The sequence below is a fragment of the Equus quagga genome, chromosome 1 (genome assembly GCF_021613505.1).
Source record: "Equus quagga isolate Etosha38 chromosome 1, UCLA_HA_Equagga_1.0, whole genome shotgun sequence".
Lineage (NCBI taxonomy): Eukaryota > Metazoa > Chordata > Mammalia > Perissodactyla > Equidae > Equus > Equus quagga.
The window spans coordinates 161,447,643-161,472,689 of record NC_060267.1 but is presented as its reverse complement, the minus strand read 5'-3'; the positions used below and the strand labels follow the sequence as shown (position 1 = coordinate 161,472,689).

The following is a 25,047-nucleotide window of genomic DNA, read 5'->3' as shown; positions in this document are numbered from 1 at the left end:
TTGGCTAAACAATCAGTCTTTGGGGAATTCTGGTTATATTAACATTTACACACACACAAAGAAGATTTCTTAATATTTTTGTAGCTCTTTGCTATTTACAAATTCCTTTTTCTTACGTCATATTTGATTCTTACAGCAGGCCAGTACTAGATATGATTTTTCCTAGTTCCATGTTAATGATGGAAAAGAACAACTTATTGAGATCTCACGAGTAGAAGCAGCACATGTGGGGCCCACTGTGAATCCTCTGACTCAAAACCACTGTGTTTCTGCCCTCCCTTGCTGCCTCTCTGATCCAGTTCTGTGGAACAGGAATATATGATTCAATTGTGAACAAACTAACTCATCAGGCCATTAGCATGGTTTGGAAATCAGATGTAACACCGTTTAGGCTGGGCTCTAACTTTGCCTGGTATATCTTGGAAAAGGTGTTTAATTTCTGCTTCGCTTGATTTGTTCCTCTATTCCACGGCATTGGGATGACACAAGTGTCTCCCACACAAATTTGAAGATCACATGAGAGTCTTGGGGGCTTGAAAGGAGAATACTTTAAATGCCTGAATGTTACCAGCAAGGTACTGTGCTGGCCGTCATCGAAGGCATGCCCTATGCTGGAATTACTCGGCGGAGTGACTGTAGAAACATTTCCCCCTCCCTTTGCTCGTTCAGAAGTCAGTTTCAAAGAAATGTTGCAAAAATTATTTAAGAAACAATTACCTTAGCTAGCCTTTGGTCTTATTCATTGTGTTTCAGTAATTCATTGGGTAGAGGTTAAACAGCTAAAACACCATTGGTGGTAAAGAATATGCTTCAAAATTAGTGAATGATACATAACTAAAATCGAGAATAGTGGTGTATTCTTCTTTAGGCAATCTCCAAATGTTTCAGGGTTATACATAATGTGTCTTTTTTCCCTTACTTACTAAAAGCACACTTTCCAATTGTAAGAAATTTTCTTCCATTCTGAAGATTTTTGATAAAACTTTGCAAATACAGTGGTGGGAGGAGGAGAGCATCTCTTTTTTCACCCAGGTGATGGTGTCAAGATGTATGCAGGATGTGAGCCAAAAACCTTTCAAAATTTAAATCTAATCTGAGATGTATTGGATTCTCAGTATCTTTTGAAATAATTTTAAATAATATGCTTTAAGTAGCCTATAAAAACAAGATAGTGTGATTTATTTTCTGATTTGTGGAGATAGCTAATATATTGCTGGCCTTTTGAATCAACATCACGAATGCTTCATATAATTAGAATAAACCAAAGAAAATACTTTACTTCTTGAGTTTTCCCAGCTTTCACTCCTAAAGCTGGCTTCTCCCTCAGACAGCGTAAAATTTTAATTTCTGTACCATGGTAGGAAAAGACTTATTTGGATAGAAATTGACATATTTCCCTATGGCTTCTGGTAATATCTTATTGTAGCAAATATTTGAAAAATAATTATATTAGAATCCATCATGTCCTACTGTAGGTAGAAATGCTCATCAACCTTGAGGAGATGAATACTTATGGACCCTAACCCTCTCTTCTCCTATGTACCAGCCTAAGCTTTGATGAGAAGGCCAACAGTTGTACTTCATTCTCTGCTTCTCAGTTTTTTAGCAAAATCCACTGTTGGAAACTGTTCCTAGAAACCAGAGAATGAGGCAAAGGAGGCAGGTCAAGAATCAGGGAATTCAATGGGAAATACACATAGTGGCAGATTGGCATCAAAGAACCATCTGGAAGTAGTGAAGCAGTCCCTCACCATGAAATCCTGGCGTTATGAGGTGCCTGTGTGGGTTGAGTGAGAATATTAACAGGAAGTAGAAACATGTGTTGGGAATGCCTACCAAGGAGAGATGCAAGATAGGGCATGCGTTAGTAATAAAGCAGCACAACTATTTGGTCACTGATAGTCACCAGTAAAGAACTAAGTTTTCCTGATTGCTCTGAACCTTTCGTGAATCCTCAAGTACTTCAGGAATCCCTGAACATACCTCATTAATTTGCTCTTCCCTCAATGGATAAAACAAGAAAGCACACTGTGACCTGCAAGTAACATGCATTCCAGAACTTTTAACTGTTCTGTTCATTCAACTTCACTTTCAAATTTAAGTTTCCAATACCTATCTTGAATTTCTTATTAGTTGAGGTCAGAGCAAGGTCTGCAAGTATCTGGTCATAGGCTCGTCAAATTTCCACGCATGCTGTTCTTGGGCCTCCCTTTGTCTCATAGCAATAAGGAGAATTGTTCATCAATTTAGACTGCTTTCAAAGCCAAGTGCTTTTGCCGTTATAAAAATTCCAGCTCTTCTTCTGCATTTAATCAGCTGCACAGTGAGCATTGTCTTTCTCCTCTCATGACTTGAATAATAACTCTTAAGTAACTGGTCCTCCCTTTGCCATCTTAACAAGGGCTAGCCAGGGTCAGAATCAATCCGTGTCAACCAAGGTTATGAGATTTGGGTTCCCAGTTTGAAACTTCACCAACAGCCACAAGGCAAAAATGCAAGTAGTTAGCACAAACTGGTTATCACTTGAAAGAAATGTAAACAACTGTTTACAATAGAAAGTTGATTATATATCTCTATCCTTTCCTAGGAAAAAAATTGGTACCTTTGCAGTCACTAGAAGAGTTTCAGGTCAAACATATTCTTTGGTTAATGACTGTTATCTCAAAATTATAAGTATATGGAATGTCCCCATGACAATAGAAATATAAATACATCTTTGTGTTTATAATGTGTGTAGAATTATACTTGCAACTGTGGATGTTGTTAGGTGGCATTTTAGGTAATAGTCTTTTTAATTTTTAATGAACAAATCTGGATTACTCACTTAACGTTCCTGACTAAACTTTGCCTCTTCCTGTGCCTTATAACAAAGACTTCTGCTCAATTGTAACATATACATCCTTACTTTTTGCATCACCAACTTTTAAAAGTCGCTTGTGAGATATATTGACGTTGTATACATGAATGATCCGTCTCACAGAAATGTGCATTTAAGGTTGTATGATCCGTGTTTCTAATGTTGTGTCTCCCTTCTCTCCCTTTTGTCTTTATCCACAGAATGTTTTTGTAGATAAACCAGCATTTCCGGAGTATAAAGTTTCTGATGCAAAAAAGTCCAAATTCATACTTTTGCATTTTAGCACTTTTAAAGCTGGCTGGGACTGGCTTATTCTGTTGGCGACGTTTTATGTTGCCGTGACTGTACCTTACAACGTTTGCTTTATCGGCAACGATGACCTGTCCACGACTCGGAGCACAACAGTCAGTGACATTGCAGTGGAGATTCTTTTTATTATAGGTAAGAACCAACAGCTGCTTTCGTAGGAGATTTTTGTAGGGGAAGGAAGTGTGTTCCAGATTTTTCTGATGAATTTGAGCTAAGATCCATTTGCATGGGCATGACTCAGTCTCTGATGCAAATTTTGAAGCACACATTTGAATTTTTGAAAATTGCCTCTTCCAGCTCTCTCCCTGTTCCCTTAGTCAAACAGATCTAAACCGATGTTCTGTGTGTCTATCCTTATTTTGCCAAAAATGGGCTAAAAAGACTTAACGGCTGGTTTGTTTGTACTCTTACATCCATCATGATCTTAACTGTGTAAGGTTAGAGATGGGGCTTGGCAAGAACCCATCATTGGTGTTCAGATAGCAGTCCAATCCTGGGCATAGTTCCCCAGGCCTTTTTGGCATGTGGATGGCAGCTGCCATAGGAGGCCTGGTTGCAGAAGCAAAGGATTACATAAGCCTGCCAGCCAATCAGGAGGAGCAGTGAGTGTCTGATATTAACCAGAGAAGAGGCCCTAAGGGGTGTTTGCTAAGTGATTTATCCCTAGAATTTTGGGAACCTCAGCTGAAGCTGTATTTGCTCCACTCTTGTAAGCCTCTTCCTATTTTCCTGTCCGTTAAATCTTCATCTCCTTTAGACCAAAGCCTAGCTCTTTCTTGCTCATTCTAGGACAGATTCTAGATCTCCATCAAAGCTTAGATTGACTCCCTGTCCAGTTCTTGATCCTCAGTACCAACCCAATACCTGCTTCTTTACCTGGCGATGGTGATATATGGAAACATCCATATTGTAAAGATAAGAGAATGTTTGGAAAATGTTTTCAAGCAGGTAGGTGAATAAAGGAATAAGAAATGGATTTTAAAAGTTCAAAGAAAATGAAATAAATAAGTGAGGCAGGTCAAAACCTTGTTTCAATGGTGGTGGTTCTTTTTTCTCTGGAAAGCTGGTAAAACTTTGGGACTGGAGTGAGTTCTCTAACCAAATGTCAACACGTATTTGCTCTGGATGACTTCGTATGCTCTTGGTGTGGCTTTGGCATCACTGTTAACATTGCAACTACTGAGCATACTCCTCAGAGGTATGTTAGGACCCCTGCTCCCCCACCCCCCGAAAGTGCTGGCTGTAGTATGTTCAGGCCACTAGATGGCAACGTTGTCTAGTTAGGTACCTTGGTAAGGCTACAAACTCAAGGAAATTTATTTTTTCTTTTCACTTAAACTATTCTTTATGGTAAAAGTATAAGTATAAAGGGATATTAAACCACTGCTAAATGGAAAATAACACCATTCTAGTCTGAAAAAGAATTTAAAATGAAAATCATAGACAAATTGGATGTGTCCGTATACCAATACATTGTAGTTTTATATCCTTTGCAAACTTTTGATGTCTTCTCAGCCCCACCCATGACACACACATAAATTAGCACTCTAAAAAGACTCTTCATGACCTCGTCAAAGTTCGCAAGAATTTGGGCAGTCATTTAACACGTCTAAGCCTGACTATGTGCTTAGCAAATATTTCATATCATTATTATTATTACTTACAAACTCTGTCATAGGGACAAGGTTATTTCTTGGACTTTCTTTTCCACTTTTCAGGTTCTTAGATTTTGAAATTCCAAGGGCTTGGAAGCCACTTATGGTACTCCATGTTCATTGGCAGATGATGACTTGTTTATACTCAGGAGAACTGACACCTATGAGAAAGATATTTTGTACTAAACAATGGAGTCTGGCTTGCCCCTTCCCCCGCAGCTGCCCCTAAATCTTCTCTGTTCTTTCTTACTGTCGATACTACTGTGATCTAGTTAGCAAGATGTTTCTCTAGGTAGGTAATACCCATCCCCTACTAACTGCATGACAAAGGAATGGAAATCCTCTCTTGTTTTTTGCAGTTTATCTTCTGTTATCACACAAAATTGGGGTTCTCTTGCCCAATGTGCATAAACAAGCCAATTAATTATGGCATCAGCCTTTGGGAAAAGAGATCAGTTTTATTCTGCAAGATGGATCTGTAGGGAGACAGGGGGGCATGTGCCCTCAGATCTGTCTCCCTAATTCAGGACTTTGGGCAAAATTTAAGAGGTTAGCGAGAACAGGCTGGCACACAGAAACACTGGGGGGACAGGTTTTGATTGGTGGGCTTCAAGCCTTTATGGTAAGGTTCTAAACATTTATGATGGGGTTCTAAACATTTATGATAAGATAGGGGAAGAACTTTAACACCAGATCTTCCTGAATAATGGGCCCCTCACTTCTGATAGGGGTTCAACTTTTAAGTTCCGGTCATGTCCCAGTCCTTTGGTTCTGTGGAGAGGAGAATGTTTTGGTTCCGTGATGATTTCAGGTCAAGATTTCTTCTTCTGTTCATGATCTGGCTGTGTGACTTTGCAAATTTTTTGAAAGGCAATTCTTAGCCACTCTGGTGATAAGATGGGGTCAGTTGAACTGGTCCCGGAGGGCCCGCGGTTACCCTTCTCCAAAGATTACTTTAGAGTTTGAGATTTTGGTCTGCTAACAGTTTTAGTGTTATCCCTGCCTGGAATTTATCCTTGCCTGACTTATTTTTATAAGCAGTAAAAATTTCCCTGCTCTTTCCTACTGTTGTCCTCCTGCTCTTTCATCTTTAAAATGAGTTTAAATGTATCTACAACTTATTATAACATATTTGGAAAAATAGCTTAAACTAACATTTCTCAAAGTATATTTCCTAAAATCTTCATTCTATGAAATACTTCACAAAGGTGACCTAAAAATGATCATTGAGAAATAAGTCAAAATACTAGAAATAAAAGTGTATTGCCTATAATATTGTATTTTTGAAATACTAAGGAAATGTTAGTACTATTTAATATTTATTAAATTGGTATGTGTGCTAAAATCCGTATGTATATTTAATGTAATGTTTATTTTCTAGTTCTGGAATAGTGTTATTAAATGGACATTTTATAATCAACTGGGTCAGAATTGTTAAAAAGTAGTTTCAAAGGAGGTTTGGGAAGGAAAGTTTTTCATATAGCTAAACAATGATGCTTTCAAAATATTTTGTTATTTGTTCTGTTCTATATAAATGTAAAGCGATGTGATTATTTTCCAGATAGGGAAAAATTAAATGTTCCGTGTAAAAAGCATATATAGTCAAAATGAAAGTTGGGAGATAATATATCTCTTTTGGAGATTTATGATGCACTTTAGCATTATAAATCCTGTGGGAAATTCAGCGATAAAGAAATCTATTTAACTGTGATTAATCCAGCACCTCCTAAAGTTATTTTTATCTCAGAACTCATTTCCCCCCAGACCACTTAGTAGCACTCTTTTGGGAAGACTGTCTTAAAAACATTTCTTCCCTGATAGATTCCCCATAAAGAAAGTACCTGAGTGCAATTATGCTAGTCAAAATATAACTCTGAATGGTGAGCTTGAATCTCTCCTAACTACTCTCTCCTTTTTAAGTTACAAACTGGTTATAAAATTACTTTTAGTTTGCAAACCATCCTGTGTAACTTAGCTGCTCAATCAAAGCCACGCAGAAACTTAAAACGAGAAGTGACCTCCTAGTAGTTAATCTAAGCCAATCTTTCTTACTTTATCAGTGGAGAAACCGAGCCCTAGTGACTTGCCCAAGTCTCCGTGACTAACTGATGGCAGACTCGGGTCTCCTGGCTGTTGGATCAGGCTTTTCAAGAATTTATAATCAATATGATTCCATTTTCTGAAAAATTCCACTCAACTTACTTTCCTTTTTTTTTTTTAGCAATAAGGCAGAAAATGAGAGAAAGAAGTGCCAATTTCCTTCTCTTTCTTCCATGAATGCAGAAATTAATAGTTTGAGACTCTGAAATCTTGGTGGTAAAAAATGTAGTATATCTGTAGGTCAAACAATCGCTTCCCCCATTTCCTTCCTGAAAAACCAAAGAACCCAATCTTGTGCAGGCAGCAGTATGCCCAGACCTGGGGAATGAATTACGAGTATTCTAAGCCAGTGGTATTTCCATTTCCCTTAGCCAGTTTCAGGTGTAGGGTTGATTAAGTATGTGACCAGTTCTATCCAATAGGATACAAAGCGATCATTTCTGAGGACTTCTTGGAAACCAATTTTTTTCCCCTGAAAAAAGAAAAGAGATATGTGAGGGAAAAATATCTGTGTCCCTGTTCTTTCTTTTCCCTGGGATTTGTGGATGGGAGGATATGATGTGTGTAACTACTGCAGCCAGCCTTAACCATTGGGAGAGACATAGGAAAGAAGATATGGATGGCAGAGCAGAAAGTTGAGATATTGCATCTCTGAACCCCTTATTGGGTAATATAATAATGTTCCTATTATGGGAGCCACTGTTAATTGGATATTCTGTTACTGATAGCCGTATCATTCTAAAATAAAACAAAACAAAACAAAACAAATTACCACTCTAGCATCTGTAACGCCTTCACTGGGCTATTTCTGAGGCTCTAAGGGTATATCCTTTCCAAAGAAATGAGTGCTCTTTCTGCTCTCCTGTCACCCACTATAAGCCTATCTAGGAAGTGGTTTGCACATACTTCTTATCCTCTGTTACAACCACAAAGCCTTAGAAACATTGGCTATGCCATAATGCTGTAACTCTGATTGACTTGGTCTGTCTAAGAACTCCTCAGAAAGCTAAAGGTCATAGGAAACATGGTATGCAATGGTATTTTATCTTTACTCTACATTTACCTTAGTCACAAAAGGACAGTTGAGAGTCGTGTGGGATAAAGAACAATCATACATTGTGTAGACCATCGTGTCCAGGACTGAACATCCAGCATCCTTAACCACTCCCCACCAGCAGTGCTCCTCAATTATTAGGAAAACCCCAAACACCCCATACATATTTGAAAGGCACTCTTTTCTCAATGTTGTGTTTTTAAGGTTATACTCTGTGTGGATTTGGGTGGTTCTGGTTCAGTTCTTGGTGGGGACAATATCACACATAGGGAGCATTTTAGAAATGTGTGAGTTTGACATTAATTCATTAATCAGCATTACCATCATTTGGTGTTTATTTAGTGCTTTTAGATCACATTTTATACATTTACGAGTGATTTCACCCCAACTAATGAGCAGAATTCCTGTAAGTGCAATATTTCTTATGAGCATACATCTATATTTTCATCATTTCTGATTATTTTATTTATTTCTCCTTTTGTCTTTAATGCTTTATTAACCAATGCTTCTATTTGCTTACATGTCACCAAATTTTGCTATCTTAGAATCTTTAATTTCTTTATATCATTTAATTTTCATTTTAATCTTGTGACATAATTAAGGCAGGTATATACCTGTTTATACACAGGAGGGAAAAGGAGAAAAAGAGTAAGCAGTTTATCCAAAATCTAGCCAATTACTGACCAAGCTAGGACTAAAATCCTAAACGCATTTGTAAAATGGGCAAAATAGTAGCATTATTGGGAGGATTTAGTGAGGTAATTGCATCAAGAAATAAGCTCACTCACTGTTCAGTCAGTAGTGATGGGTATCGTCAATAATGTCACCAAGCCCATATCTCTTCAGTCTGTTTTAATATCCACTATTTTCAGAAAGTCAGCACTCTTTAATACATATTGAAAATCCCACTAGCCATAGGAATAAGGTAGATCAGAACATTCCACATCCCTTAGCTTTCAGGAACACAAGTATCTAGGGACTCATTACACTTAAAGGATCTGAGGCTTTTACAGCTGCTTCTACAGACTTGGCTCAGCATCCTTTCAGAAAAGCCAAGAGAAGGTCTCTTGAATACCATCCTCTTACGTCTACCTAAGTCAGGCATCCTTTATCTGCAGTGCTCCAGGGTCTGGCATGCATTGAATGATCCCAAACAATATTAGAGTCAATTATTCCAGTGTCTTCTCCCATCCAATCTTTCATCAGCACTTCTAAGAACAAGAAAATGAGCTGATCTGCATTTCTTCTTCTCCTCCTTTTTCCTGCCCAGCTCTGATGAGGCCTGAAAGGCACAAGCTGGGCTTCCAGTAACACAATCTGGAAGGAAGTCATTAGCTACAGGCTTAATCACCAGCTGTAGAGTAACTGGGACTTGTCTCTATTCAACAACTTCGTAATTTTATTGGATCTGTGTTCAATTTCTAATAGTATTTTTTAAATACATGTTTGTTTTGTAAAACTTCTACCCAAATCCCCTCTTCGTTGTGCACGATTTTTATAAACATGCCTTTTCGCATTTAACGTGGAACTGAGGAGTAATGTCTTAAGCCACTCAACTCCAGTTCATTACTCTCCAATAGAAACTCAAGCCTCAGAAGTAGTTTAATTCTTTCAGCATTCTTGGGTGTCTTTTTCTGTTAGGGCAAAATATATAAATCTCGGTGAAACCTGAAAGAGTATAGACATTTTATGGCTATTTTATTGCACAAGCAAACCTCAACTTATAGTCGTTTTCCTAAAAAGTGCAAATGAGGATATGTCATTTTACTCCTCAGCTAAATGACTAAAATTGAAGATACAGACTTGGAAGCTGGAGGAAAAGACTTCTAACAATAAAGTTGAAATTTCATGGTGATGAGGGTCTTAAAATAACTTTTACTGCTGAATGATTTGGGCATCCTGATATTCCCAGACTACATATTTAGAAGCTTTGATAAGTTAGTATTCATTTCTCTCTCAGTAGTGGGGTTCCTCGCTCCCTTCCCCTCTCCCTCTGTCAGTCCTTTTCTTTTTCAGCTACCACTCACATACTCGTATTCTCCCTTCTAGTTTCACTCTGCCTTTCAAACATAGGGTGGCAATGGGAGTTCACACAGCCACACACCTCCATGTCTGCACACCTGCACCCCCACAACCCCACACCTTAAGCATGTTGAGGAAACTTTCCAGTTATTCCATTCAGCCATTCACCCTGATCTTGGATTGAGTAATAGGGTCTTTTACTAACAGTAACTGAAGATGGCATTCATAGCCATGACTCAGATTTGACCTTTGTTCCATGTGGCCATTTTTAACCCAACTATGAGGGTATTCCCAGTGGCTACATTCCCAGATAATATATTTGGAGTATCAGATAAATGGAATGTATTGTATTGAGCATTACTGACAACAAATGAATCAAACCCATTTGGTAACTGACCATCTATTTTCTGCTGAATAAATCTAAGCCTGAGGATATAGCAGTAATTAAACAAAAAACAGAAAACTACCCTGCCACTTCAGATTCCTAGAGAAATGTAACATATCCAGTGCCTTATCTCAAAAGTGAAGAGATTTTTATATGTCTTGGGGGAACGCCTTGGGGGAAAAAGAGACTGCATTGAGAAGTAAGGTACTATTTTCATTATTGTTATCAAGAGCTCCCAAAATAAGTTGGCTGAAAAGTACCTACTTACGCACTTGAGCAAAGACTAAAATTGCATTTCTTTTGCAAATAAACTATCAGTTTAATTATTGCTCCTTTAGGCTTTTCAGAATTCCCCCTGGGAAGATGAAGCGCTATGATGAATCAGCTATTGGGTGGATACCCAGGGTATGTGACCACTGTGTTTTCCTTAGCCATGTGAAACTGCAAAGCAGAATGTGATTGGTTCAAAAATAGCAATTATTATTATCCTTAGGTTAGAATAATAGGTTTATGTTTGATTATAAAAAGTACTTTACTCATCATCATTTCCTGTTAGACAGACAGGTAGATTTTTGGAAATAGCCTTGCCAATTTTTTGCTATGAACAAAATCATACTCAATGACAATGTTCTAACAAACCAATAATTTACATTTTCAAGGCATTTTCTTTTGATTAGTTTAATTTCTCCTCTGTGGATATATGCTAATTATATAAACCTTAAAATAGAAACAGTGGAGAAAAACAAATGGTCTTTTGTCACACCCATTCCAACACAACCAGTGTCCATATTAAATCTTTCTGGTTGTTTTTTCTCTGTTTCTTTTCATATGTGTGATCATAGTCTATGCAAATTTTGATGCCTTTTTTATAAAACATTTTCAAATAAGTATTACTTTATGATCTATAAATATTTATAAATATTCAATAGTTGCATAATATTCCATCATGTAAATAAACTGTTCTGTTTACTTAACCATGTCTTAATTGTTACATGTTTAAGGTGATTTTTATTTTTTGCCACATATATAAAAAATAGTAATGAACGTCTCTGTGAAAATTAAGTTTATTCACTAACTACACAGGTATATATCGAACGCCTCTTGTTTGCCAGCCACCGTTTTAGATGTTAGAGAGAGAAGAACAGTGGAATAAACAGAGATCCTTACCCTCATGGGATTTATATTCTAATGAGAGACAAACAAGAAACAAAGCAAATAAGTAAAATATATAGACCATCAGATAGTGGTGAATTGCATGGAGAAAAATAAAGCAGAGAAGGAGGAAGGAATAGGCTGCAATTTTAAATGAAGTGGTTGGGGAAGCCGGTTGAGAATGTGATGTTTAAATGAAGACAAAGAAAACAATCAACTCTATGTCTTAATGAACATTCCAAGCAAAGAGAACATCAAACGCAAAAGACCCTACTCCTACACTTAGAATTATGTTAAGGAGTGGAATTATTGACCTAAAGAATATTAATATATACAGCTTATAACATTTGCAGTTTTATTTATTTATGTATTTTTTTGGTCAGGAAGATTAGCCCTGAGCTAACATCACCACCAATCCTCCTCTTTTTGCTGAGGAAGATTGGCCCTGAGCTAACATCTGTGCCCATCTTCCTTTATTTTATATGTCGGACGCCTACCACAGCATGGCTTGATAAGTGGTGCATAGGTCTATGCCCTGGATCTGAACCTGTGAACCCTGGGCCACCAAAGCAGAGCACACGAACGTAACCACTATGCGACCAGGCCAGCCCCATCAAAGTTTCATTTTTTAATCACCTTATCCTTAGAACATTTATTGGTCAATAATGCTCTAGTTGAAATGCAATTTGTTCATACTAATGTTTTTTACAGTCATAGCCATTGTGAGAAGTTCTAGGTGCATGTTGCTTTCTGAATTTTTTTAAATACTATACAGTCATTTCACTTAGAGTAATTTAGATAAATTAGTGTTATCAATATTGTCTTATTGTTTTTATTCCTATTTTTTTCTTAGGAAATTAGATATACATGGAAAATAGAGTTGTATTTGCCTGCCAAGCACAAAACTTATTTCACAATGAACCTGAATTATGTTTAAATCTGAAACATTTGTGAGGTGGCAACTTTGGAGGAAAATTGCCTTAGCACTCATCCAAGAACGATGCTGCCCTGAGACTTACGTATTACTGTAAACAGACGATGAGAAGGAACATGTGCTCATAAAATATGAAACCATAGTGCTGTTTTGAACAAGATAGGGAAATTAAGGATGGAATATTACTAAATTTAGAAACCCAGAAGAAAATTATGAGTTCTTGATTTAGAAACTTATTGCAGAATAATGAGGGCTTTTTTTCCATTTGCCTCTTACCAAACATGGACTCTGCTATGTCATTCTCTCTTCTTCCCGCTTTTTCAAGTATGTTTTCTTGCAGCATTAAAAGAAGATCGTATTCTCTAAAAATGGCATTGTTTAGGTGGCTTATATTTCCCATTTCAATCCATGCATCTAGCATTTGCCATGGGAATAATCTCCTCTCCCATTACTCCAATTGCTTTCAGCTAAATAAATATATAAATAATTTTTAAAACCATGTATATATTGAATATATCGAGAAGTTGTTTAAATATCTTAGATAACAGAAAACATTGTAGTCACCTGGGTCTAGATGTAATTCATTATGTATTATTCAATTCATTAAATATTTGTTGAGGACCAATATGATCTCATCCAACTGACTGCAGATGGCAGTTCTTCAACATAGCAGAAAAGACCCTTCATGGTCTGGACTCTATCTCTATCCTTTTATCTTTCACCACTCTTTCCTCCTTCTGGTGGCTCCAGTCATACTGGACCATTTGCAGTTCTTCAACTGTGTCATTCCTCACATCCTTTGTATTTTCATATCCTTTGTATTTTCTACTCTCGGAAAAAAGGGCAAGACATCTTAGCTCCTCTTTGCCCAATCAAATTCTCCTTATTCTTGAAGTATCATCTTTGACCTCTTCTACAAAGTCTTTTTTTAACTCTTCCTACCCCTGTCACCACAAATCTGGGTTAGATTTCCCTCACACACTATTTAAGTGGTTTCCATCCCCCACTCTTCAACTGTATATCTATATCTATTTCTTTCCCCGTACACACATCTCATAAATAAACTATAAGCTCCCAGAGGACGTGGATTGGATAACATATTTATTTCTCTAGTTCCTCCAACTAATACAGTATCTGACCCATAGTAGGCAGTAAACTGCTATTTACTTACTACCACAGTTCAGATAAACAAAATATGAAATGTAGCTCATTGAGTGCTATAGCCTTATTTCCAAAGACAAGCCTCTGTGGGGTTTTTTGTGTGGTCCTGTAGGTGACTGTGTTTGTTTTTAAACTGTATAACCCACTTTAGAGTTACTAATCTTTAACAAGTCAGTACCACAAAGTAAACAGCATGTAGCTTGGGAAATCCCACAGATTTTGGTGCCCTGCCCAGCCCCTTGCAAACAGATCAAGAGCTTGTCAAGGCCCCCAAATGGAGTACTAGAGTGAGCATGGGATGAGCCTAGTGTCTCTAAAACTAGGTGTTAGGATGCCATCCTTCTCTAGATGACAACCCTTTAAGGGAGACTTCTGGACATGCAGACAAGCAAGGAGATGCTACAGCCTCAACTCGGTTAGACATACTGACCACTGGGAAATTAAAAATAATTCTTATCAATTAACTAATAAGAATTATTTAAAAGAAGATCTTATATAAACCTGATACTGTGCTGTGGGTGGCAAAAAGTGTACTGAAGAAATTGAAGGCATTCTCCCTATATTTGAGAAGCTTATAAAATAATTGAGGAAATTTGCCTAAGCATGAAAAACTCTTAGCAGATAGTACAAGAGCAGTGACAGCCTTGCTCCAAGCTATGGATTATGATTCCATGTCTGCAGGAAAGACATCTGTGGTGTATTTTGAAATAGATGTAGATCTGGTCCATATTAGTCATGAAATGTGAAGGTGTGATCAGAGAAGAAAAGTTCATGGGAAAGTAGGATGAGAGACCACAAAGGCTGAGTATTTGGAAGGAAGATGAACTTACCAAGGTAGCAACAAGAAATAAGCTATTCTTGTGGTTATTCACCCATTCATAATTCTACCTAAGCCTAACCTTATAGGCAAAATGAAATTCATTGCTGGAGTGGAATGTTTGAAGAGATCTAACACCAACTGGGCCATTGGATAAAAATCACGCTCTTAAAAGCAGAGTTGAGCATAAAGACACTGGATTCCTGGTGTTTGGGGTACAATAGCTGTTCAGTGAATTTATGTTAAATGTTTGAAATTGAGCGTGACTAGAATTGACTACGATAGTAAAGAAGACTGTCATTTACTTGGGTTGAATCAGGTATTGACCTGGATAAAACAGATAGGCTTGCCAAGAAAAATGCAAGATGTTAACTCTGACTTTAAAAATTACTGGTTCTTCATTTCTATAGAAAATATTAAGAATATGTAAAGTATATTTATTTAGATTATTTCATTTGAAACTTACAACAACCTTTGAGAAGACTGAAGTTACAAAGGCCTACTTCCCGTATTTCCTACCGCACAAAATTTTTAAGGCTGACCCTACATAATGCAGTATAGTATAATTAAGAACTAAATTGGATGGTAATATTCATCCCAGCTTATAGATAAACTGAAGCTCAAAGAGGTTTAAATCACTTTCAAAAAGAATGGAAATACAAAGGGAAACAAGGAGTAAACTTACATTTTGAACAGTAGATTTACGATAAGTAATTTTATATTTGTTATTTCATTTAATGATTGTAACAAGGCCACAGAAGAGTTTTCCAATCACCTGTAGCCTCTTGTTTGTCAATTGGTGCTTGTTAGTCTTTTTCTGACTGGATCTCTTTCCATCTTTGATGCTAGTGATCCCCTCTTCTCTTTCACTGGCTTCCATTGAATACGTGTTCTCCTGGCTTTCCTTCTCCTTCTTGGATGTTTCTACTCAATCTCCTCCATGATCTCTTCTGCCTTTTCCTGTGTTTTAAATGACATGACTCCCCTGGGGTTATCCTTGGCTCTCTCTTCTTTCTACCACACACTTAACCATGGGTCATTATATTACCTCCTATTATTTCAATGTCAAATCTTTCCAAAACAATATCTTGAGCCTGATTGCTTCCAAAAATTCATGTATGTGCATTCAACCATCTATAGGCTATCTTTCCAATGAAACACAGCTTCTTCAAATACCACAGATTGGAAGTTGAGCTCGTCACCTTTGTTCCCTAAACCACACACCTGTTTCCTTCTTGAATGTCCCCATGTCTGAAAGTCCTCAAGAGTTATACCCGCAGGCCTTTTCACAGAGTCCTCCTGCTCCCTCAATCCCCCAGTAAAATCAAACTCGAAATCCTGTATGGTCTACCTCCTAATCATCTATTGAAACGCCTTGTTTTCTTATTCTCACTGTCACTACTTTAGTTCTGGTCACCATCAGCTCTGACTGGATTATTCCACCCCCTGAGTAACTTCCTTCCCTGCCCACACTCTTAGTATCTATTTACTATGCTAGATCCACGTTCTTGTTATTGTTTTAATATAATGTATATCTGATCATGTCATCTCACTGTTTAAAACCCTTCAATCATTTCCTATTCTCGAACTTTAAATAAATGCATACTTTCCACCTCTACCCTCTTCCCCTCTGCCTTGCTAACTCTTATTCATCCTTTCGGACACAGCTCACTCGTGGTCTCCCACCTGTCTGTCCCAAGCTTCACCTCCTAAATCTGTGTTAGCTGTTCCTTCTTGGTGTTCCCAGAGCACACATCACACAATGTCATCATTTCCTGTTTACTTACCTGTATCTCCTACTGAGCTGTAATTTCTTTGAATGCAGAAACAGAGTATTAATCATCTTCATACTCCCAGAATCTAGCCAATATGTGTACATATAAAGTGATCAATAAATACTGGTTAAGTAAATAGATGAGGGGCAATTATTATTAGTTCCATTTTACTTAAATAGAAATGAGAACTTAGAAAATGTTAATCACTTTCCAAAAGACACACTGCTTCTGAATGGGAGAACTGAAATTGGAACCCAGTTATATTTTATTTTAAAGCCAATGTTCATCCCAAAGGGTCATGACATTTTATCATATCAGCACATCTAACTGAACTAAGATCATAATTTTAAAGAATAAAATACAAAAAAAATACATATTTTAAACTTGCTAATTTGTGCTCACAGCATGATTATTATTTTGGTTACTGTGGAAATCAGTAGTTTTGGTAGTATTCCTCTGGAGACCTTCCAAACCATTTTATTTACATTGGATAATCCAAAAAGTATAATGGGAAGTATGGAAAGACTCGAAACGCACTCGGGTGGAAGAAAAGTTTGGAACACTAAACAAGATGCAATTCTCATTCACTTTTTGGGGGAGACCAATAGCAAACAAAGAGAGGTTCAAAATTAGTGACTCAAAAAAGAAAAGTGCAGAGACCTGAAAAGGTCATTCCATGGGTGTACAATACTTTATCCGAAAATTCAAAGTTAACTGACTGTCCTGTATTTAATTTGCTAAATCTGGCAAGTAAATACAGGGATGACCTCAATGGATCATATTAATGCCTCGGTTTTAGCAAGCAATAGCAGAAGGTGGAAGCTCAGGAGCAGCTACATGAATGGTTTAGGTTGAAATGATGCTGACCAATTTTTGACTAGGGATTGCAAAAGAAAAACCACTACTCAGAAGTACTGCCATCCTTAGTAGAGGCTAGAGAACTGGGTTAGTCTCTTGCCCATAATGATAAAAGGTCACATTTTGATTGGACTGTCAAGACCAGCCATGAAAGCACTATTTCATGGGGCTGGGAACTGTTAAATTACCAAGGACAGAGCTACGGACTTTGCTGTGTGTTTTAAGTTTAATAAGATATTGTAATAAGAGCTGCAACAATAATTCAGTGGCTTATGGGATATAGAAATGTGTTTCCCTCTCACCTAATGTTCTGGGGAGTGCATTGGCAGCTAGTAGGGAGAAGTTGGGGGAAGTGGTTCTCTGACATAGTCATTTAAGGACTGAGACTGATAGAGGCTCTAATATCTTTAGCAGATGGCTTCTAAGGTCACTCTGTTCTTCTTCATGCCAGACAGCAGAAATAGAAAAGCAGAGTACAAAAAAACTAGCGTGCACAACTTTTTTTATTCTTCTTCCCAAGACCCCCCAGTACATAGTTGTATATTCTAGTTGTAGGTCCTTCTGTTTGTGCTATTTGGGATGCCACATCAACCTGGCTTGATAAGCAGTGTCATGTCTGCGTCTAGGATCCAAACTGGCAAAACACTGGGCCGCTGAAGCAGAGGTCATGAACTTAACCACTTGGCCATGGGGCTGGCCCTCTAATGTGCACAATTCTATGGACAAAGCATAAAATTTGCACTCAACACTCCACTTGCAAAAGCCCAGCCACGTGATCACGCTAGTTGCCAAGGGGACTGGGAAGTGTCATTTAGCTACAGTTCTATTACTCTGGAAAAAGGGGAATACGAGTTTTGGTAGACAGTTATCTTTTGCCATTATATTTTGCAATTATATCCTAGAGTTGCATTCCATGGCTTTTAGATTGAGGGAAAAAGAGAGAAGAAAAGCAAGGTACTATTTTAAATATTAGAGGCAATTTCCGCCATCATTTAACTTTGAGAGAATATGGGGTAATGTGTGAGATAGGGGATCACAGTCTGTGATGCCCTGAGTTGGTCTTAGTTCCTTGGTTATTGATTTGAATGTGATTTTAGTATTTTGAGGAACCTACAACATGACCACTGGATGCAAGTCAACTGCTTTATCTACTATTTAACTGAAGATGCCACAATCTCTTTTAATGGTGAAGGAAAAGGTGACCAAGTGGACTTGAAATATGCTATTCTGGGATCACACAGTTTATGGGTGACTCAGGTTCTTTTGGGTGTAATTTGGACTCTATGTGAATTACTCTTTACTCACTAACTTCAGAACCTATGCAAATCTGCTATCTGCAAAATAAATAAAAATTCTATTTCCCCACAGTCATTTAATAAGAGCTTTGTGGTTCCATGCTTTGGATGTATTTCAAGGCTTGTGTATTACAAGACACCAAGCCAGTTCTTCCCAAGCAGTGAGGCCTATAGATAAACAAAGGCAAGTAATTCACATACTCATTAAAGGTACCACATAAAAGAAAAAGTAAGAGGAAGAGTAGTGAACAGCTATGGAGGGTGATATTTGATCAGCTCAGCCCAGGTCTTGAACATAATTATTAAGATAATACAAATGAATCCTTATCACCAAGAGATGCATTTTTGTAACAGATTGAAAATCTGAACTGACCTTACACGTGAAAAGTCTGATAACAATTGAAATATACAGAATGTGTGGCCAATAACAGTCTTGAAGCAAGTTGAGAGGCAGTTATGTGTGAATCTCTTGAATAGCAAAGACGTTCCTGCCTGTATTTAAATACATCTTCAGAATAGCATTAGTACTGATGGACATTCAAATGCTAAAAAAGCAAATAGCATTAGCTTGGGTAATAGAATTCATCAAAACCATCCCAAGTCAACTTACATCCTAGTGATGGCCAAATACCACATTTGCGTTACTCAGTTGTTTGAGTGATGCCTCCGAAAACGATTTCTTGGAATAAAACCTTGGCTTTACAGTTTGTGGCAGTGTTCAGTCCTGAGTATCCTGAATTTTGTAACACCTTCTGACTCTAGTCCTGATAAAGATCATGTGATTTTATCCATATTTCTAGAAAAACAGCAGTCAATCTATTGCAGTGTAATAAAATGTTAATTTGAAGACAAGACGTTCCTTGAGTACATGAGTGGATGGTTTTTAACAAATAGATGTATTTTTGTCAAATTTTATTTATTCATCTTTACATCAACAACCACTGCCTGATGAATAATAAGTATCAAAACGCAGGGTAGGTAGGTTTTGAGAGTTATGTTTTGCTCTCTCTGGAATGTCACTGAGAAACTCTAGACGCTATATTTATATAAACAGATACCAGAGCAGTTTCTACCCTTCCTTCCAGAAATGCTATACAGTGAGTAAAGGATAAACTTTGTAAGAACTTAAAAAACTTTCAATGTGAAATATGAACAAATAAAAATAACTGGCAACTTCATCTCTTTTCAGGCTCTAGCTCTAATTGGTAACCCCTTTGACACCATACTTTTTCAAAAGATAGATCTAACCTCCTGGAGCACATCTTCCACTCTCTGACTATAACCCAGGTGCAACTTGGCATTAACTGGCTCTGGAATTCCTCCTGGCCTTCTCTAGTTCTGCTCTGTCTTGAGTTCCACATGTGGCTATTTGGATTTTTTTTTTTTTTTTTTTTTTTTGGTAAGGAAGATTTGCCCTGAGCTAACATCTGTTGCCAATCTTCCTCTTTTTTTGCTTGAAGAAGATTAGCCCTGAGCTAACATCTGTGCCAATCTTCTTCTATTTCGTATGTGGGCCATAGCTACAGCATGGCTGATGAGTGGCATGGGTCCAGGATCTGAACCCATGAACCCAGGCTGCTGAAGCGAAGTGGACCAGCTTAACCACTAGGCCATGGGGCCAGCCTGGTTATTTGGATTTTTAATTCTGCTTGCCTTGTGATTTCCCTTCTTGGCTTTGATGATCCGGTTACTACTGTGAATTCTTGGCTCTTAAATGCCTGGTGATGTTGACTTGACTTGTCATTGGACTACTTTGTCAAACAACCCTGAGGGAGAATTAATACAACATAGACACTGTTTTACTTCCCAACTTTCCATTTGACTTCAGTGACCTCGATTATAACACAACTAGAGCAAGGGACTACCCTGTGCCCCAACTTTGGCATTATTGTTTGGCCTATTCATACATAACTGAAATTATATGGATGTGGCTTGATATTATTGATCTTTTTGTGAGTTTACTACTTACAATGACTAAAAAATAGACTAAATTATTGAAATCACAAGTAGAAATGCAATTCTGGCAAAACACAAATATGTGGGCAATTTCTACTGGTACGTTCATGAGAAAAGCAATGAAATCATAATATGCTTAATTGAGAATCTGTTTTTCTCTTAACAAGCATGGTTCCATTATTTCAAATACTGAATATTTTATTCCATTTAGATTTTTTTTTTTGAGGAAGATTAGTCCTGAGCTAATATCCACTGCCAATCGTCCTCTTTTTGCTGAGGAAGATTGGCCCTGAGTTAACATCTATGCCCATCTTCCTCTATTTTATATGTAGGATGCCTGCCACAGCATGGCTTGATAAGCAATGTGTAGGTCCATGCCTGGATTCGAATCTGTGAACCCTAGACTGCCAAGCAGAGTGTGCAAACTTAACCGCTGCACCACTGGTCTGGTCCCTAGATTTTTTTTAATATGACACTTAATATTTGTGACTAATCAACTTTTGCTTTAAAAGTTGAATATATTAGTCATAGTTTAAATGCCGTTGAGAGTCAGGTTGGACTCTCTAAATATAGGTTGGACACATCTGTTTCTGACTGTGTTGGAAAAGCTGGTATCTGACAGATAGGCCATTGGAAAAAAGTATAGAGATCAGAAGCAGATCTGCACATATATGATCACTTGGTTTATGACAATAGTGCCACTGAAATGCTTTAAGGAAATGATAATGTTTTCTAAAATGGTGCTAGATCAATTGGATATCCACCTGGGAAAATATAAATCTTGACTACTGCATCTCACCATACACAAAATCAATTGCAGATGGATTGTAGACAAAATGAAAGTTAAAAAATAAAACTCGAGGGGCCAGCCTGGTGGTGCAGCAGTTAAGTGCACACGTTCCACTTTAGTGGCCCGGGGTTCACCAGTTCGGATCCCGGGTGCAAACATGCCATGCTGTGGTAGGCATCCACATATAAAGTAGAGGAAGATGGGCACGGATGTTAGCTCAGGGCCATTCTTCCTCAGCAGAAAAAGAGAAGGATTGGCAGCAGTTAGCTCAGGGTTACTCTTCCTCAAAAAAAAAATTAAAAAATAAATAAAAAATAAAACTCGTAAAAGACATCATAGTAGAATATCTTAATAACTTTGGCATAGACGTAAATTACTTAAACAGAACACAACTCATAATCAGAATATATAATACCAATTCCTACAAATCAGTAAAAGAAAAGAAGGGGAAACATATTTCATTAGACAAAATCAACACTTCATAAAAGAGGATATTGAAATGTGCAATTAGTATGTGCTCATTATCATTAAGAAAATGAAAATAACTTCACCACCACTAGAATGGTTAAAATAAAATTTTTTAAAAAGACAAATTACCAAGGTTTGGGGAAGATATGGAGCAACCTGAAATTTAATACACTGCATGTAGAAATGTAAATTAGTACAGTATCTCTGTTAAATTCTTTGCCAGCATCTACTAAAGTAAAATATATACTTACTTTATGACCCAGCAATTTGACATAAAATCAACAGATACACCTGTACAAGGACAGTTATACGTATTATGTGTATGTGTGCATATGTATATATGAGAATATATATACACACACTTACGTATATACATATATGTGTAAATATATATATATATCTTTCTAAGAGCATTAACTGTAATAGCCCAAACTGGAAACAAACCAAATTTTCATCAACAATGAAATTAAGAAGTGAATTTCTGTATAGTTATCCAATGAAATACTGTACAGCAATGAAAAACAGTGAACATGGTACTACAGTACCAAATTGATGAAAATCACATATGCGTTGTCTAGTAGAAGAATGCATAGACAAGAGTACATACTATATGATTCAAAATAAAGTTCCTAACTAATTAAGCAAAATTAATCTATGATAATTGGAGCATCAGTGACCTTTCGGAGGTAAATGACTGCACAGGAGCACAAAGAAGGCTTCTGGTGTTCTGGGGCTAGTTATATCTCCATCCATAGTGTGACAAAGGTGGTCAGCTTTGGGAAAATTCATCAAACTGTCCACTTAAGATCAGTGCATTTTATAGTATATATGCAATTCTTAAAATAAAACACTTTTTGAAATATTTTAAACAATTTTGTATATTGCAACCTACAGTCAAAATGCTAAATATTATTTTTATGAGTCTAAAAATGACCTAAATTTTAAAAAGCAATTTATAGATATCACCAGAAGAATCCCCTTCATATGCCGGAAGGAGGGGATGAATTATAATAAACACTGTGTTGGTGGTAGCATACAGGCAGACTCTAAAGTATAAATTGCATCTGTACCACTTTCCACTTGGGCATCCTTAGGCTAGCTAATTCTGAGTCTGTATCTTATCCCTAAATGGATGTAATATCTACTTCATAGCGACCAGGTGAGGATCACAATAGCTAATACACGGAAAGCACTTAAAACAATCCCTGTCACATAGTAAGAATTTAATGAATGTTACCTATTATTATTTGCATTGTTATTATATTCTTGTTATTTTAGTAACACTATATTATGTGTCTCAGGTCTATAAAGTAACACTAAAAATAATAGTCTTAACATGTTATTCAACCTTAGCTAAGTCATTCATCATCCCTGTTTCTCAGTTTTGAAGACTGTAGAGTGGTAGTAATACTAGGAGTAGTAATAACAACCTTGACAACTAATACCTGCTCAGTGGCTCACAACCCAGGGATTCTGACTCCGCTTTGTGTACTATTAGCCACTCTGCTTATAACCTTCTAGGAATACCTATCAGTCAGGATGGGCTAGGGTTTGCTGTGGTAACAAGCAACCTCAAAGTTTCGGTGGGATGTAACACAAAGGTTTATGTCTCACTCGTGCTTTGTGTTCATTGTGGGTTGGCAGTGAGCTCTGCCCATTTTAGTCGCTCAGGAGCCCAGGCGGACGGAGGCTGCATCTTGCCACAAGCTTCCATGGTCATCAAGGCAGGGGGAAGAAAATGTGAGGAATTGCAAGCTAGCTCTCAAAACTTTCACCCAGAGGTGTTTCAGGCTACTCCTGCTTCACAATTTCAGCCAAAGCAAATCACAGAGACACACTCTGTCTCTTCAGGTGGTGGGGAAATAGGATCATACCAGGAGGTAGAGAGCCAGAAATATTAGGTAAACGGCGCTAAAGACTATCATCAACTCTAAGGATATTATTTCCCTCAAATGTGAAAATGAGCATAAAAGTACTAATTAAAATGTAAAGTTTTCTGCAACTATACAGATCTTATTTAATCTAAAGCGTTTCTCTCTAAGGAGGATAATATATGTTGGATTTCACATTGGGGTAAACATTAATTTGGGGTAACATTAATTGGGATAACATTAAAAAATTTGTTATCTCAGTTATCTCAGTCTTTATTAATTCTAAGTTTTGTTACTTGTATAATTAATATTTACTTCATATGAAATCAATAGACTAATTATTAATTTTTTAAATTGCCTGACTGAATATTACAGATATGCTAGGTCTTATATTTTCTATTGTACTTAAATTTGGAAATTTTACCCCATGATAGCTATATTATAGACAGAATGAGTATGCCAAGACTTTCTGTAATTAAGCAGCATATTCGTAAATCATGGCTTTTCAGTAGGTTTGTGTTTAATCATTAAATTATTTTATTAAAAATGATCCAATAACTCCAAAGTTCAATATCTAATTTAGAGTTACATATTACCGAAAAAGTGAATAGTTTATAAGGAGCCAAAATTGGTAGTTTTTACACATACCAATGTGCATGGTACGTGGGAATCTTTAGATACAGTAAAATTGTACAATAAAATTAAAGCAAAGTGCAAAGTCAATATAACAAAACAATTACTTTGCACAATAAGTAGGGGTTTTAATAGAGATCCGCAGGGATCATACCCTATCTCCTTTGACCTGCCAGCATATTCCCAGCTTACTTATTCACCAAAAGGTGGAATGACATCAGATAATAAAAATATGAGGGCCCCTGGTGACCAGACAAAGGCATGCTTCTTTTGGATGCTTTGTCCATCTTGGAGTGCCAGGGACCTTGCACAGGGCAAAGAGCACAACAGGTCCTCAATAGCAATATTTTTTATAGTACTACAGGATGTCACAAAGCTGAAAGGGGAGGTGTACTTTAGCTCTTCCAATAAAGAATAGGAGCAGTCAGTTGGGAGCAATCTGTATGAAAAACAACATTTGGGGATTTGCCTTAGCAAAAGTTCACTTCAACTCATAGTAATGCAAGAGTTTTTTTAAAATCCCCCAACAACTTACTAAGGCTGCATTACTAGAAGTATTAAAACCAATTCTAAATACTTTCTAGAAGCATTACACTCCCACCAGATTGGCAAAACTTTTAAAGTCTGATAATATCAAGTGTCAGTGAGACTATGGAGTCATAAGAACCCTGAAAACACTACTGGTGGGAGTGTACATATTTGCTATTCTCCTCCACTCTGGACAGGCTATATCTGGGCATTAAATTTTGTCCTTCCTGGTAGAAAAGGGAAGAGGGACACCTTTGAAAATTTATGTCCTCCTTTTAGGCAAACAGGGGGAGGGCAGGGAGCTTTTCTTTAATCTGCTTCTTCTCAATTACTTTCAGCTCAAAAGTATTCATATGCCAAAGTGGCATATTTTGGGTGGCATATTCTGCTATCCTTTGGTAGCTTACTTCCAAGAGGGCAGTAGCCA

General features: G+C 37.2%; 1 protein-coding gene across 1 annotated transcript in view; it reads left to right on the top strand.

Moving 5' to 3' along the window:
• KCNH8 (potassium voltage-gated channel subfamily H member 8) overlaps window positions 1–25,047 on the top strand; it is a 337,488-nt gene that overhangs the window by 193,058 nt on the left and 119,383 nt on the right. Inside the window, exon 5 of the mRNA XM_046641053.1 lies at window positions 3,058–3,298. Coding sequence (XP_046497009.1) covers window positions 3,058–3,298 — 241 coding nt within the window. The remainder of the gene's footprint in view (window positions 1–3,057; window positions 3,299–25,047) is intronic.